The sequence below is a fragment of the Canis lupus genome, chromosome 37 (genome assembly GCF_048164855.1).
Source record: "Canis lupus baileyi chromosome 37, mCanLup2.hap1, whole genome shotgun sequence".
In the NCBI taxonomy this organism is placed as follows: Eukaryota; Metazoa; Chordata; class Mammalia; order Carnivora; family Canidae; genus Canis; species Canis lupus.
The window spans coordinates 3,778,894-3,796,347 of NC_132874.1; the positions used below are offsets into that span (position 1 = coordinate 3,778,894).

Below are 17,454 nucleotides of genomic sequence, written 5' to 3' on the forward strand. Positions count from 1 at the left end.
AGGCCACCATGTTGGGCAGAGCAGTTGTCCCCATTGGCTATGGCCTTCCATTGTGTCCCAGCTGGATCTCAGTCCAGTTTGCAAGCACACTGCCTGACATCCCAAAGAACAAGCTCTTTCTCCTCCAACACCCTTCCTACTTCACAGGGCTGCTAAAGACCAGAGGAGGAGCCAACACAGATCATCACCCACTGAAAACTGAACTTTAGTAAGGGTGAGGTGCCCTGCCAGGCTGGCCCTGGTCATGTCTCTACAGTAATGTACTCTACAGTACTTTACATCTGTAGAGTATTTGCTCTGCACAGGACACTATTTTGAGGGAGCTTCATGGGTTAGTTCATTTAATCCTTCCAAGGACTCCATGAGAGAGAAGTGCACAGTCCCATTTTACAGGGGGGCACATTGAGGCATAACTTACCTATGACTCCCAGACCTCATAGGACACTGTGATGGTATCCTGACCACCTAGACTCTGTGGGACTCTAGGAAAAGAATTTGAACACTTCTAAACTGGAATATATCCATGAGCAAACTAGGAAATGGCTGGGTAATCACTGTTTTTTAAATAGTGTTAATTAGCCAAGGTATCCAAGGTATGTGCAAGTGGGCAAGAAGCATGGTATGCATGGTACTGTGTTTAATGTTTTATATATCAGGGTGTTGTGTAAATATTTTGTTTCTAATAAAGGGTTCTACTCCAAAGTAATAAGAGGTAAAAAAATAAATAAATAGCATTTGCCTCAGAAAAGTCAAGGCATGCAGAAACAATCAACAGAAATCTCTAAAAATTGGTGGCCTTTGCCTAGAGAAGAGTTCACTATGTTCTTTTAAATGCAAGTGAATCCCTACTTCTGTATCTGATGTATTACTAAAAAAATTTTTTAAATTTTTAATTCTAAATTTAAAAATTAAAAATTAAAATCCCTGGTTTTGTACCAGATATATTACTGGGGGGAAAAAAAACCCTAAAAGCAAAGACAAACTTTTGGTTGATCAAGAAACTTCTGTTTTCAGGGACTATATTATAAAACCCATAATTACACTCCTTTTCAAAAACCCACTAACATCAATGTATTTCCAGCTTTTCATGAATCTTTTTTTTTTAAGATTGTATTTATTTATTTATTTATTCATGAGAGACACACAGAGAGAGAGGCATAGACATAGGCAGAGAGAGAAGCAGGCTCCATGCAGGGAGCCCGATGTGGGACTCGATCTGGGATGCTGGGATCACGCCCTGGGCCAAAAGCAGACGCTCAACTTCATGAATCTTTCTCACTTTTCTTCTTCACAATGAACTTCTGATTGAGCACCATTCATTACTTCCATCTTTCTCCTTGTATTAAATGCATGAATGCCTGCTTCTTATCACTAGTTATCTGTGATTTTTTCCCATTTCCTAATCATTGTTTTATATAGGAAAGATGGAATGGAATATTCAAATAATTTGCAAATAAATGTTGGCTGTTCGAGATAGTATTACTGACAGAAGTGACCTAGCAGCTGGCTGGTGGCTGGATCACCATGTGTGTCCAAGGCAAAGAGAATTTTTTAGCTGAAGTTTGAAAGCCTAGATTTGACTTTCGTAAAAGACCGTTTAGATATGCCAATATAGGGCAGCCCGGGTGGCTCAGTGGTTTAGCACCGCCTTCAGCCCAGGGCATGATCCTGGGACCCGAGATCAAGTCCTACCTCGTCAGGCTCCCTGCATGGAGTCTGCTTCTCCCTCTGCCTGTGTCTCTGCCTCTCTCTCTCTCTCTCTGTCTCTCATGAATAAATAAAAAATTTTTAAGATTTTTTAAAATTTATTTACTCATGAGAGACACACACATAGAGAGAGAGAGAGAGGCAGAGACACACAGGCAGAGGGAGAAGCAAGCTCCATGCAGGGAGCCTGACATGGGACTCCATCCCGGGTGTCCAGGATCACGCCCTGGGCTGAAGGTGGCGCTAAACCGCTGAGCCACCCGGGCTGCCCAAATAAAATCTTAAAAAAAAAAAAAAAATAGATATGCTGGGGATCCCTGGGTGGCTCAGCGGTTTGGCACCTGCCTTTGGCCCAGGGTGCGATCCTGGAGTCCCGGGATCGAGACCCGCATCGGGCTCCTGGCATGGAGCATGCTTTTTCCTCTGCCTGTGTGTCTCTGCTTCTGCCTCTGTCTCTCTCTGTGTCTCTCATAAATATATACATCTTTAAAAAAATAGATATGCCAATATATAATGTAAAAAAATAAAAACCATGTCGAAGTTCAATGCTTTGAAGTCAAGGGCCAGTCATGCTGAAATCCCTAACATACATCAAATATAATTCATATGATTTCTCAGGAAGAAATCTATTATGTGAAATTATTGCAATCAAATGCCCGTAGGACTTCTACTGTTTCATACTCTTGACATCCTTATAGTCTCTGGCATTAACTGAAAAGTTCCTGGTTCTTCTACAAAGGAAAAAAGAAACAAACCAAAAAGCAGACTGAACTATAAAGAACAACCTGCTGGTCACCAGAGGGCAGGTGTGGGAGGGGAGAGGTGAAGGGGATTAAGAGGACACTGATCGTGATGAGCACTGGGTAATGTATAGAATTGTTGAATCACTATATTGTACAGCTGAAACTAGTACAACACTGTATGTTAACTATGTTGGAATTTTTTTAAAGATATAAAAGAAATTCTTGATTGTTTAAACATTGCCTAGAAAGCAACATAATTAAGAATAATGGAAGATAGGGGATCCCTGGGTGGCTCAGTGGTTTGCACCTGCCTTAGGCCCAGGGCATGATCCTGGAGTCCCGGGATCAACTCCCGCATCAGGCTCTCTGCATGGAGCCTGCTTCTCCCTCTGCCTGTGTCTCTGCCTCTCTCTCTCTCAGTCTGTGTGTCTCATGAATAAATAAAAATCTTTTTTTAAAAAAGAATAACGGAAGATGATGTCCTTACCTAAAGTCAACATTAGCAAAACACAACAGTCTCTCCCCCAACAACCGGTATTGTTATCCTGAGTGATGAATAAGAAACTTCGGTTTCAACTGCTGTTCATTTTGGATGTTCTGTATGCAGGAGAAGACGGGAGGCTGGCGTATGAACAGCTGGACAAGTTTCCTCGAGACTGTGTTCACGTTGGAGGACGTCATGGAACTGAAGTTGCTACAGCCTTTTAATGAACTCTCCCTAAGGTTGTCTTAATAAATGGCCCTGTTCATCGAGATGGTGCTGGGATTGAGCTGGAATGCTTAAAACTTGAAGAGTTCCATTGAGGTTGTCCGGAAATGTAACATGGTATAGATAGGATATCTATTCTTCCTTTGGCCATTAGAATAGGACTACCTATTACTCTGTAGATTACACTGTCACTTGCGTCTGACAATACTTAGTAAAAGAGTCCATCTTATCTCATATGTATGGAATTTTAAAATAGCCATCTTTGTACTTTTTTGAAAGTTCTTCTCTAAGCCTAAAATAGTCACGTGATACTTTGACGACTATTATACACCTTGCAGTTTTTCTCTATCGTGTTCTCAGGGTTGAGTGGCCCCATTTAACTACCTAATTTTACCTTCATGCAAAGCACAAAAAAAAGAATTTCTTCAAATAAAAGTTTGCCTGCAGAACTTGGTAAAGTGACACATTGTGAGAGTTTAGTTTATCTTTTAATGTCATTTTTTTTTCAAGCCTCCGCGACTTCCTTTGTTTCTTTTCTCCATCCTGGAAATTTCAGAAGCATGTTTCCATGAGGGTTAAAAGACAGGTAAATGACTGAGAACTACCTTTTTAAGACTATAGCCCTAAAAAAAAAAAAAAAAAAAAAAAATTCAAAATTTAAACTTTTTAAACAAGAGCCATTTTTCATATGATACTTTTACAATAGAGGTATTTTGCTGCTAAGACAAATCAAAACCAAAAGTCAAGGATTCAGAAAGCTGTGATGCTCTTTGAAGTAGAAGAGCTTGGAAGTTGGAAGATGACTCTTAATGGGGCGGGAGCAGAAGGACATAACAAGTGGTCCTTGCTTCCACAGGAATTACCATGAGATTAGGAAGAAGAATGCCCCAAGGACTGTTACTACCCCTCAGAGAAATCATTCATCACTGGGTGGGATCTCTTGGCCAAATGGTTAAAACAACAGTTTCCTTTATTGCTTCCCTATCAGGGTCGCAAGTCCACTAAACCAAGTACAAGACCACTCAATAGCTTTTCTTCCTCTTAAGAGTATACAAGGTGGAATATGCCAAGATATCAATATAATATGTGTGAGTGTTATTTAAACTGTGGAGTATCAACTGTATTCTGGATGTATTTGTATAAAATATCATTTAGGTGTCATTTTAAATATTTACATTTTAGCAAGAACTTTAAAAACAATTCATGTTTCACTTTAAAGTAAAAATTGTTGGGGCACCTGGTTGGCTTGGTTGGTAGAGTATACGACTCTTGATTCCAGGGTCATGAGTTTGAGCCCCACATTGGGCGAGAAGCCTACTTAAAATTAAAAAAAAAAAAAAAAAAAAGTAAAGATTGTTTTCCAGGCTTCCTGGCAAATAATTCCTTCAACTGTGAAGTTATAATGTATATATATGTATGTATATTTATAAATATTATATATATGCATATAACCTTCATTTTAAAGGTACATTGTACAGTCTATAGTTAGTATGTATAGTCTATAGTCTATGTTAAAAGGTTGAAATGATTCTTTTTATAGAAGGTCAAATCACAAATGTTACAGAATTTTTTGTTTGGTTTGTTGTTGCTTTTTTTGATATTTTGAATATTGCATGAGTAATTCCATATCTTTTGTATTCATTTCTGTATTTTATTTTTGCTCGATGGGGTGCTTTTAGTTTTGTGGCATTTGTATCCATCACTCTTTCAATCATGTAAGTTAAAATAAAAATTATTTTTGAATTATTAGTATCATGTGCAGAGTCTGCTCCGTGTTTTTCCCATGCCTTTCTTAAGCTGGCATTTCTACAACCCAGTATGCCTCATTCTCAACCTGAATTTATTCTTATCCTGAAACTTCTTCACTTATAAATGAGGATAATAATATTTACCTCTCAGATTTGTTGTAAAGCTAATTGGAGAAAAAAGAGCTGTGTTTCAGAATTGTGTTGTCTATGAGCAGAGACCATGAGCACCCTGAGGATGAGTCCACATTTATTTGTGTGTGTTTTCCAAGCCCGTACCCCACCAGCATCATCACGGGGGTTCCCTCCCAGTCAACTGTGAGTTTAAGTATTCACCAACTGATTTAAATACCAGTGATGGCTTTTAGTGGATCAACAGGAAAAAAAAATTTCCTACAAGGTTCATTGCTATACTGTTTAAATGAATTGCCTTCCTTACTTTGCAAAATTATAAAGTAAAATTGTAAACCCCGATTCAGCAGAAAGCACCAGCACTTCTCACTATCTCCGAAAAGCAGAGTAGTCAAATAGAAAAATACAGATTTTTATCCCTGAAATTTTCCCAGAGACAATATTTCTTATTAAATAAATAATATCTTGACTTTGAGAAATTTCTAAGTATACTTGGTGTGGGGAATGATTGCTAAAAACTAGATGTCTAATTTCTCATTTATGCAAGAAGTAATTTTTTTTATATTAACTATGAATAAGGTGTATGCCAGGGTCTGTACTCTGCCCTGCAGATCAGCAGTGAAGAAAACACAAAAGCATAAAAATCTCTGCCCTCAACAAGTCTTGTATTCTGGTGAGGGGAGACAACAAGACATAGAAGGCAATCCTAATTGTATACCAGGTTAGGCATGAGACAAGTGACAGGACAAAGGTCAAAGTTTGAAGAGTGGGGTCAGGGAAGACCTGATAGAAAATTACATTTGAGTAATAACGGGAGGAACTGATGGGGTGAACCACGGGGGATACCTCTGGGATAAATATTCTAAGCAGAGGTAACTCTGCCAAGGTAATTCCAAGCACAATGCCCTTGAAAAGGAGCCATGCTTGGGGTTTTAGATTTTCTAGTAGCCACATTTTAAGAAGCACAAAGAATAGGGAAGGATAACTTTAGTGATATTTTTTTATTTAATCTAATATATCCAAAATACTTCAACTTGTAATCAATACAAAAATTAGCAATATGGTATGTCGTGTTCTTTTTTTCATACTAAGTCTTTGAAATCTAGGATGTAGTTTACACTTAACAGCACACATCAGTTCAGACTAGTCACATTTCAAGTGCTCCAAAGTTACGTGTGGCTACCATAGCTGGATGATGCATGTCTATGTTTCCCCAACTGTCCCTCTAATGTCTTTTAGAACACATACACACATGCCCACATACATGTATGCATACATGTATGGATGCACGGTTCCCACCATGGAATACATATATAATTGTCATATCTCTTCGGGCTCTTTTAATCTAGAACAGTAGCCCACACACCCTTTCCTCTTAAGCTTTCATACCTTGATATATTTGAAGAGTACAGAACGTACACTTTGTAGAAGATCCCATATTTGGACAGGGCGTCCAAATTTCGCCTTTGAAAATAGAGCCTTGTTGATTAGTTGGAAATGAAATGTGAGACACATAAAAGCCAAGGGCAAATCCAAAAATTTCAACCTGAACAATTGGAAGGATGGGGAGCCATCTTCCAAGACAAGAGAAACAGACAGTAGTAGGCTTAGGGAAGAAGACCAAGAACTCTGATTCAGACATGTTATATTTGAGAAGCTTCTTAGACATCCATATGGAGGCAATCAAGTTGATAACTGAATGTGTTTGGAGATCAGGTGAGAAATCCAGTTAAAAATAAAATTGGTTGCGGGGGGGGGGGGGCACTTGGCTGGCTCAGTTGATGGAACATGCAGCTCTTGATCTCAGGGTTGTGAATTTGAGCCACACATTGGGTGTAGAGATACTTTAAAATGTTTATGGGCGCCTGGGTGATCCTGTTAGTTATGTCTACCTTTAGCTCAGGTCATGATCTCAGGATCCTGGGATCGAGCTCCACGTTGGGCTCCCCGCTCAGTGAGGACTCTACCTCTTCCTCTCCTCTTCACTTACGCTCTGTCACTCTGTCAAATAAATAAAATCTTTAAAAAATCAATATTAATTTTAAAAAATGTTTAAAATTAAATATATGTTTTAAAATATATAAAAAATATATATATATAACTGGAAGTCATCAGCATATGAATGATACTGAAAGCCACGAGACTGGTTTATTTTATCTATGAAGTATAGATCGAAACAAAGTGGAGCTAGAAGGCCTGAGCCTTGGGACACTCCAGGATTTAGAGATCATAAAGATGTGGAACCAGCAACAGAAAATGGAGGGTGGCAACCTGAAGAAAAATCAAGTATGACAGCTTAGAAGTTAGGCAAAAAAAAAAGTGTTTCAAAGAAAAAATATCAAATGCTGAAGACCAAGAATTGGATTCAGCAGAATGAAAGTCATCAGTGACCCTGATGAGTAATCCCAGTAGATTCATGGGTTTGAAATCTCTCTTTAGAGTACATCCAAGGGAGGATGGAAGAATACTTGAATGGTGAGGATGGCAACTCTTTGAAGAGTTTTTGTATAAAGGGGAGCAGAGCGATAACTCAGTGGAGGGATGGTATGAGGTCAAAAAAGTGTTTTATTTTTTTAATGAGAAAAAGTACGGCATGCTGGAGGCAGGATGCTGGCCAACTGGATGCAAACAATCCAGTTAAAATGGAAAAATTAGTTAAGGCAAGAGAAGAACTGTGGAACAATCTTCTTGAGTGGGCCAAGGGATTGTTGAAATGTACTGCATGAACAGAAAAGGTGTCCATAATAGGGCAGTCAGGGTACGTGTGCACAGATGCAGCTGGGTTACAACAAAGACAGTTTTTGTGCAAGTGTCCTTTTGTCTGCCTCTATCTTATCAGCAAAATGGGATCAATATAGGAAATCAATGATGCGAAGAAAAAGTCTGATTACATGACAAACAAGCAAAATACGCATGGAACTATGGAAGGAAGCTTAGTAGGTGTTGGAATAAGCAAAGTAAAACAGGAAAGTTCCTAGTCGGCGCTGCCCAAGCAAAGGTGCAAAGGCAGAAATGCACCTAGTGTGCGTGAGAAGAAACCAATTTGGTCTAAGTCGAGGTTCTATGCACCAGAGAAATGAAAGTAAACTTGGTTTAGCTGGAATTGTAGAATACCTTCCATGCCACCAGCCTGAAGAATGAAGGCATCCATGCTTCCCCTGATTTGTGTATTCCATTCCAGTGTTGCTAAGTGATGCATTCCAGAGTTCTTGACTAATCAGTTCAGTTGCTGCCAGAACAGAAGTGGAACTGACGCACCACTCACTGGCCTTTTTCACACAATGGCTAAGGCCTATGCTTACTTTATGCAATTTTGTGCTCAGATTCACCAGTATTTTGCGGGGCTGTATAAGCGCTCCCAGAAGTTCTGGAATGTCACTGTTAAACGCTTTTTCATTAAGAATGAAGAGGAAGAAGATATCCCTTTAGCTGAGACTATTTCTCACAAGGAAAAAATTGTGGTGCTTGGCCGTTTATTGAAGAATGAATCTCTAGCCATTGAGAAGAGGGCTCAAGCTGCAAATAGAATGGGACTACTATCCTTTACAGGTACTGACTTAACCAGTCATGCTGACATAGGTCTTTTGAAATATTTTTGCTTATCATCACTCTGTAAGTTAGTGATTTTCACAGCTCTGGTCTTAAGATTCCAGTAACATTTCCTTCACCCAAATCCTTAGTTCTTTATCTTTGTACCACCAAAGATAGTTACCATTTTCTCGAGGATCTCACTTTTTTAAAGAGTAAGTCCATCAAATAAAGGACTAAGGATTTTCTCACTTTTATTCATTAAAACCATATATGCTGAAATTGTCTAACAAAGCTCTCATTAATATGTAAAAAAAAAAAAATCAAAGAATCTATACTGAATTGATGTAACTCCAACCCAGTAATATGATGTCAACACAAAGTAGAACTACTTGATATTTTACCTTGTAAAAATGTGTCTCACAGAAGCTGCCTTAGAAAAAATCAATTAAAAGCTTTATGCTATTAAAACACCTACTAGGAAAGATACTCAGTAATCAGGGAAAAGCAGCTGTTAATGGATATTCAGCCAGAAAGTAAAATGGTAAACTGCTTAAACACATGCCACTCTAGTAATTGTCAGGTGTAAACTCACTCCACTCTTTTTTCTAATAAATTTCAGGATATACGATAAAAGTTTACTGATAATCTGCAACAACATGTCTCTTGATCAGAAGCTCTGGCTAGTAGCTCTAAGTATCATAGATAAGACTGAGCACTTTTTTAATGGAAAAATGAGTTACCTTAGATGGACTTTGATAGACCAAATTTTTTCAAGTGGTGTCCGTGAGAGAAAACATTTACCGTTTTCAAGGGCCAAGGGGTCCTAGGTGCCAGAATGAGGGAGAACCATTGGCATAAAGCTAGAAGTCAGGAGACTCTCATGTGAAGGAAGGGTAAACAGCACCCACCACTTGAGAAGGCCAGTTCCCTGTATAGCTTTTTTCATCATTTGGGGGAAAAGCTAGCTATTAATAAAAGGGTCAGGATTCCTTAACTGCATGTTATGTAGCCTTAGTAATATGGGTGGAAGGCAGGGAAGGGCTTATGCCCAGGATTCAGGGAAAGCTGTTGGCTAGAATATCCTCTAACCTGTGGGACTGAGGTAGTGCCAATAAGTGAATTCCAAGCCAGATCAAAACTTCAGTGGCTGGAATCTGGCCAACCATGCCAGTTACTCCTCACTGTCTAAATACTCTTCATCCAATGTTTTCTTGGCTAGTACCTTCTTGGGGTTTGAGATTTGAACTAGGGAAATCTGGGGTTCAAGTATATAATGAAAGTAGCTTCTAGGACCTGGTTGGGTCAGTAATCAAAGCAAGGAAAATCTTGTAAGGTCATGTGTGTCCCAGATCTGCAAAAATTGGGCTGATAAATGAGAAACCAGAGAGAACAGGATAGCACTGGACAACAACTCATAAAAAACCTCTTTTTTTTTTTTTCAATCAGACCATGGCTTTGCAGGGCGGCCTTTGGGTTTTCTTTTCCTTTGGCCTAATCTCTGGCATTTTCCACATCCTGGAAACAGAGAATCAGGAATGAGACCATGAGGGAGCACAGATGGTTTTATTCACCTTGACATATTGATGCCTAGGTGCTTGAATAAAGGAACCTGGGAGGAGACTTTAGCAGGCAGGGAACTGCCAGCACATGGCATATTTTTTGCTTATCAACACACTTTTTCAAGTTTACAGCAACACACCAGGGAGGAGAAAAAGAAAAAGACAATTCTGAGTATTCAAGTGTTATTAGACAACAAAAAGAATATAGATACATCAGCACTCAAATGTCACTAGCTCCTAGATAGACCAAATACTTCTGAAATGCAAATACTTGTTTTCTAGGAGGACCAACCACTGGGAAATTTGTAGCTAAGTACATGAAAGAAGTAGCTCACTTGCTGCAAAATCACCCAATGGCACCCAAAGCGAAGATCTTGCTGCTCCAGGGTATAGCCAGTTGGTGTTACTTAAACCCTGTCAGCCAGAAAAAAGCCAAGCGTTTGAAGTTTATTCCTATTCTTGTTGAGATTCTTGAGGACAGATTTGATTCTACCATCAAAAGGGAAATAAACAGCAACCTCCTCGTTAAATTTTGGACTTGTTACGTTCTCTCTGTCATGACATGCAATAACTTGCCTTGCATGAAGGAGCTTAAAGAGTACACTACTCTAAAATATCACTTGCAAATTTTGACAACCGAGAATTGGTCTGGGTGGCCTGAGAATTATGCAGAGGTACTGTATTTCCTAATTGGATTTCACAGGAATTAATTTTTCTAAATGCAGCTACCTGGTGCGGCTGTTTATCCCACTGCTTTAGCCTGGAAATGGAAAGAAATAATAAAAAAGTTGAAATGGTATTTTTCAGTGTTTTCTTTTAGATAGTTAAGAAATTCTATGTAGGGAACACCTGGGTGGCTCAGTGGTTGAGCATCTGCCTTTGACTCAGGTTGTGATCCTGAGGTCCTGGGCTCAAGTCCCGCATCCAGCTCCCCATAGGGCACCTGCTTCGCCCTATGCCTATGTCTCTGCCTCTCTCTCTGTCTCTTGTGAATGAATGAATGAATGAATGAATGAATGAATGAATGAATGAATGATAAATAAATAAAAATAAAAAGCTTTCTATGCATCTAGGCAATTGTGAAAAGATTTACTCTCCAGAACCAAGCCCACTTTAGGCTGAGAACAAGGTTCTAACTATCTAAAAATATTGACTAAACAGAAAGGATTCCAAATGTGACTATTCTGATTCAGAGTTTAATAAAAAGAAAAAAAATCCAGCATTTACAGAAAGAGTATAAAACTTTTTCCGAATGTAATGTAAGCAAGCTTCCAGTCTTCACTTCCCCAATACTTGATTTCCAATTTTGGCTCCTGCACATATTTTGCCTTTTTAGTTCCAAGATTTGTCAATTTTACCTTCAAAACTGATCTTTTTTTTTAATTGTAAAAAGTATTCAACATACGCAGAAATAAGCATTTTGAAATTAGTTGAAGTCAACATACTTCTACCCTTTGCAGTCAGTTTAGCAAACTGAATCTGGCACTCTTGTTGAATGGGAATGAGTAATAAGCATAGAAGCAAAATTTACTCATTATGCTTCGATCTGGGGTAGGCTCCAATCCATCACTGCCCTCGCACATGTCAATTACTATATAAAAAATCAAATGCAATGTCAAATTCAAAGCCTCAGAGGAAAGAGTTCAGTTCCCAAGAAACAGTGGTTGCTCAACAATGTAAAACTTTTGGGGCACCTGGGTGGCTCAGTGGTTGATCATCTACCTTTGGCTCAGGTCATGATCCCGGGGTCCTGGGACTGAGTCCCACATCAGGCTCCCTGCAGGGAGCCTGCTTCTCCCTCTGCCTGTGTCTCTGCCCCCTTCTCTGTGTCTCTCATGAATAAATAAATATTTAAAACAAAACGAAGAAACTGGCTGTTGACAGCAGAGCACCACCAGCTTGCCTGAGGGTGGGGTTAGCTGGATGTGGGGCAGTCAAGGTACTCCATACTGGGGGAGGAGTTATTTGCAAGCGTTATAAGTTGCTTGATTTGAATAAACCTCCATGGGTAGGAGCAGCGTCAGAAGTAGCAGCCCCAGTCCAAGCCTGGCCACCACCATCACTCTGCCCATGTCCACTCTGCATCAGGTACGTGGTGCACCTCACTGGATGCAGGGTGAGTAGAGCCACTGGCTCAGGGTAAGTGCAGGCAAGGTCTCTAATTTCTTTTTTTAAGAAAACGATTTCTATATATGAGAGAGAAAGAGAAAGCACAAGTGGCGGAGGGGTAAAAAGAGAGTGAGAAGCAGATTCCCCCTCTGAGCAGGGAACCCAACTTAGGGCTCGATCCCAGGACCCTGAGATCATTGACTTGAGCAGATGCTTTGCCAACTGACCTACCCAGGTGCCCCTTATACATTGCTAATTTTTCTTTCTTTTCAACTTTAGGTATTTTTCCCCTCTGCTTTTTTTTTTTTTTTTTTTTTTAAGATTTATTCATGAGGGAGAGAGAGAGGCAGAGACACAGGCAGAGGGAGAAGCAGGCTCCATGCAGGCAAGCCTGACGTGGGACTCCATCCCGGGACTCCAGGATCACGCCCTGGGCGGAAGGCAGGGGCTAAACCGCTGAGCCACCCAGGGATCCCTCTCCCCTTTACTTCTTAATATGACAGATAAGGACGTAGTGTTCTAACCCTGTCCCTTGCCTGTGTCCACATGCCCTTCTTTGCTCTCTTTTTTTCCTAAGATTTATTTACTTATTCATGAGAGACACAGAGAGAGAGGCAGAGACACAGGCAGAGGGAGAAGCAGGCTCCATGCAGGGAGCCCGATGTGGAACTCGATCATGGACTCCGGGATCACGCCCTGACCCAAAGGCCGACACCCAACCGCTGAGCCACCCAGGCGTCCCCTTCCTTCTCCTTAGTATAATCATGCCATCATTGAAAGATGCATTAACTATGTCATTGTTAATTATCATGTAACTTAATTAAAACAAATAGGAATACTCTAATATTTTTCATGGCTGAGTTATCATGTAATATGATTTCCTTCCTCATACAACTCTGTTTTCCCTGGAGTCTTGTTCGTTCCCTTGTTTTGTTACTTTAGCTTCACTAATCCATCCCCACTCCCTGTAGCTGTTCCAGTATTCTCAAGAGTTTCACATTAATAGTCCTCTCTGGTTCCCTCTGGAAGCAGCCCATCATGCAGCCCACTATGTTGTTGTTCCGATCTGCACCTGCCACATGGCCAACAAATATTTTAGGGTTTCCCTCCAACACCCAGGAATCCCCCCTCCCCTGCCCCATTGGACCCCTATGTTTCCGCTATACTATTGTTTCTTTCCTTTTTCTGTTTCACACCCCCATTTCAATCTGGAGCAAGTTTTCCACTAGTCTCGGGAAGAATTATTAGGAAGTAAATTTTTGGAGATCTTCCATGTCCAGCGATGTGTTTATTCTTCTTGAATGATCATATGACATGAAGCCTGCCTCAACCCTGGAAGAGCAGCAGAGCACGTCAAAGCCCTCGCTCCTCAGAAGGAAAGAACCCAGCTGAACACATTCCGTTTATTTTCCCCAAAGCCTCAGTCAGGGAAGTCATTCACCTCTGCTGAAACCAGGAGTGGTATCATCTTGGAGCTTTGCCCTCCTCGAAGGAAACGCCGGATTTAGAAAAGTAGCAGCTTCTTCTATACTTTCCAGAGGTGTTCTGTCTATATCCAAGAAAATATACCTATATCCCTTTCTTTAGTCTCGTTTTATTTTTTTAGTCTTTTTTAATACATAGTAACATTTAATTTAGACTAATAGTTTTTATCCCAGTGTTTACTTTTTTTAAACTGAAGAATAATTAACATACAGTGTTATATTAGTTTCAGGTATACAATGTAATGATTCATTATTAGTTCGATACATTACTTGGTGCTCATCACAATTAAGTGTCCTCTGAATCCCCTTTATCTGTTTTACCCATTCTCCCCCACCTTCCCTTTGGCAACCACCAGTGTGTTCTCTGTATTTAAGTCTGTTTTTGTGTTTGTCTCTTTGTTTCATTTGTTTCTTAAATTCCGTATGAGTGAAATCATATGGTAATTGCCCTTCTCTGACTTATTTCATTAACATTATACCTTCTAGGTCCATCTATGTTGTTGCCAATGGCAACAGTTTTTTTTTTTTTTATGGCTAAACAATATTCCATTATATGTGAAATATAATGTAGTGGAATATATACCTGTACATAATACAATATATCTTTCTCACATTTTTATACACTTATATCTATCTTATCTATCTTTCTAGCTATACCACATCTTCTATATCTACCTATATCATCTTCTTTATCCATTTATTTATCTAGAGACACTTGGGTTGCTTCCATATCCTGGCTATTGTAGATAATGCTACATTAAACATAGGGATGCCTATGCCTTTTCAAACTAGTGTTTTTGTCTTCTTTGGGTAAATATCCAGTAGTGGAATTGCTGGATCATAGGGTAGTTCTATTTTTGACTTTTTGAGGAGCCTCCATACTGTTTTCCAGAGTGACTACATCAATTTATATTCCCATCAACACTGCACAGTTCTTTTTCTCCACATCCTCACCAACACTTATTTCTTGTGTTTATTTTAGCCATTCTGACAAATGTAAAGTGATGTCTCATTGTGACTTTAATTTGCATTTCTCTGATGATTAGCAATGTTGAGCATCTTTTCATGTATCTGTTGGCCATTTGTATGTTTTCTTTGGAAAAATGTCTATTCAGGTCCTCTCCCCATTTATTAATCGGATTATTTGGCTTTTTGGTGTTGAGTTGTAGAACTTCTTTATAGATTTTAATTATCAACTCTATTGGGTATATCATTTGCAAATATCTTCTCCCATTCATTAGGTTGCCTTTGTTTGTTAATGGTTTCTTTAATTGTGTAGAAGCTTTTTACCTTAGTGAAGTACCAATAGTATAATTTTGCTTTTGTTCCTTTGCCTCAGGAAACGTACCTAGAAAAATGTTTTTATGGCTGGTATCAAAGAAATTACTGGCTGTTTTCTTCTTCAAGTTTTATGGCTTCAAGTCTCACATTTAAGTCTTTAATCCATTTTGAGTTTATTTTTGCATATGGTGTAAGAAAGTGGTCTGGTTTCATTCTTTTGCATGTAGCTGTCCAGTTTTCCCAACACCATTTATAAAAGGGATTGTCTTTTCCCAATGTATGTTCTTAATTCCTGTCATAGATTGACCACAAAAACATGGGTTTATTTCTGGGCTCTCTATTGTGTTCTACTGACCTATGTGTCTTTTTGTGCCAGTGCCATATTGTTTTGATGACTACATCTTTGTTGTAGATCTTGTAATCTGGGATTGTGATACTTCCAGGTTTGTTCTGTTTTCTCAAGATTATTTTGGCTGTACGGAGTCTTTTGCAGTTCCATATAAATTTTAGAATAATTTGTTCTGGTTCTGTGAAAAATATTGTTGTACATAGCAGTACTTTATCTTAGTCTTGGTTTTATATGTTAAAGAATTTCTTCTTTTCTACTGCTTCAGAGTATAATTGTATAACTGAACTATAATTTATATAAACCAGGCTTGTAAGCATGGACATTTAGATAATTCCTAGTCTTCTGATAGGTTAAAGTTGTAATAATTTTATTTATTTTTTAATTTTTTATTTTATTTTATTTTACTTATGATAGTCACAGAGAGAGAGAGAGAGAGAGGCAGAGACACAGGCAGAGGGAGAAGCAGGCTCCATGCACTGGGAGCCCGACGTGGGATTTGATCCCTGGTCTCCAGGATCACACCCTGGGCCAAAGGCAGGCACTTAACCACTGTGCCACCCAGGGATCCCAAAGTTGTAATAATTTTAAATATGGATCATTTCACACGTGTGAGTGTACCTGTGGAATAGATTTCTAGAAAAGGATTGCTTAGCAATGCTTATATTTTCATCTGTTTTTAAGTTTTCTGTGCTCTGCTTTGTCACTTTTCCCTCACCTTCTCTTGACTTTTAAGTGGCTTCATCAGGGTAAGATTATGTCTTTTGTAGTTTACTATCGTGTGTAATAGGATCTAGGGAGACTCAGGAGCTAAATGGCTGTGTTTGACTCATGTGCATTACCAGGAATTACTAAAGCCCCCTCTCCTGACAATGCTTAGAGAGCTTTTGGTTAACATTTGATCTATAGAGGTGTAGCTTGTAAGGCAGCCTAGCTATATTGTTGTATTCAAATTCTTTTTTGGTCTCTGGCACATCTGGAAGTTGAAGGTGGTGAAATATAAGGCTCAGATGTAATATAAAGGCCTTGGGGGACATTTTCATTCTAAGCTTGGTAGTGTGTGTTTTGTTGTTTTTGTTTTTGTTTTTTAAGATTTTATTTATTCATAAGAGACAGAGAGAGAGGCAGAGACATAGGCAGAGGGAGAAGCAGGCTCCGTATGGGGAGCCCAATGCAGGACTCAATCCCAGGACCTCAGGATCACGACCTGAACCAAAGCAGATGTGCAAACACTGAGCCACCCATGTGTCCCTCATGCTTAGCTTTTAATTTAAAACTGGTGTGCCAAAGTTCTAACAATTTGTTACCTGATTTTCCTTTGTTCCTCCTTATAGTTCCCCAACATCTCTCTGAGTTCTAGAAGCTGACTGGCGTTAAGAATTTTGAGTGCAGGGACTGTGTTTGGATGATATAAGGAACTAGCAACAGGGAAGGGAAGAAAGCCAGTAGAAGGTCTGTTGTCAAGAAAGTTACACTGTGGGTAAATGGAACTCAATGATCTTGCTGGGGAACTGCTCTGGTAAATATACAACACACACACCTCAGAGTTCTCCCACCCAGAGGCCCCGGGAGCTCTGATAGGCCAACTCCTGTCCTTCTGGGTTCACCTAATGACCTACTTAGCTAAAACCTAAAATTCAACTGCAGTATCCTGAAGGGGGCAGGGTGAGTAGGGGTCAGTTTTATAAACAGCAAAGTTGCAAGGGCCCCGAGGCTGTGTAGCAGACATGTGTTGCATTTTGGCTAACTAGAATCAATTCTTCTGATGACACTTCAATTTCTTTTGAGGGGATAGCTGGCCCTTGATGTAGTCTTAAGAGAATGTCAACCAAGCTATCTTGCCCACTGAGTTAGGCTATGTCTTGCCATTTCAGGAAAGGGAAGAAAATCAGACAGCACTTAGACACTGCTGATGAACCTCTGTTAAGAGAATCCCCAGTGCCACTCTGGTTTCTACTTCTTCAGGACCATGATATTCTTCCAGCAAATTCCATTTTTGTTCATGGTAGACAGAGTTAGGTTATATTTTTTTAATTAATTAACTTATTTATTTATTTCTATTATTTTTTACAAAGAACTTTAAGGAAGGCAAGAAGAGGTAACAACAT

The 17,454-nt window shown here is 39.4% G+C and overlaps 2 protein-coding genes across 8 annotated transcripts in view; both read left to right on the plus strand.

The window, feature by feature from the left end:
• The window catches only part of RIPOR2 (RHO family interacting cell polarization regulator 2), a 218,420-nt gene extending 214,605 nt beyond the window's left edge, over positions 1-3,815 (plus strand). For all 7 annotated transcript variants that reach the window (XM_072813852.1, XM_072813855.1, XM_072813853.1 and 4 more), the window contains one exon: positions 3,058-3,815. In XM_072813852.1, the coding sequence (XP_072669953.1) occupies positions 3,058-3,158 (101 nt within the window). In that variant the 3' untranslated portion in view covers positions 3,159-3,815. The remainder of the gene's footprint in view (positions 1-3,057) is intronic.
• A 4,428-nt stretch (positions 3,816-8,243) lies between these two features.
• Positions 8,244-10,925, plus strand: ARMH2 (armadillo like helical domain containing 2). The gene is made up of 2 exons (XM_072813861.1): positions 8,244-8,585; positions 10,409-10,925. The coding sequence occupies exons 1-2, from the start codon at positions 8,318-8,320 to the stop codon at positions 10,834-10,836; spliced, it is 696 nt and encodes a 231-aa protein (XP_072669962.1). The 5' UTR covers positions 8,244-8,317; the 3' UTR covers positions 10,837-10,925.
• The last annotated feature ends 6,529 nt before the right edge of the window (positions 10,926-17,454 follow it).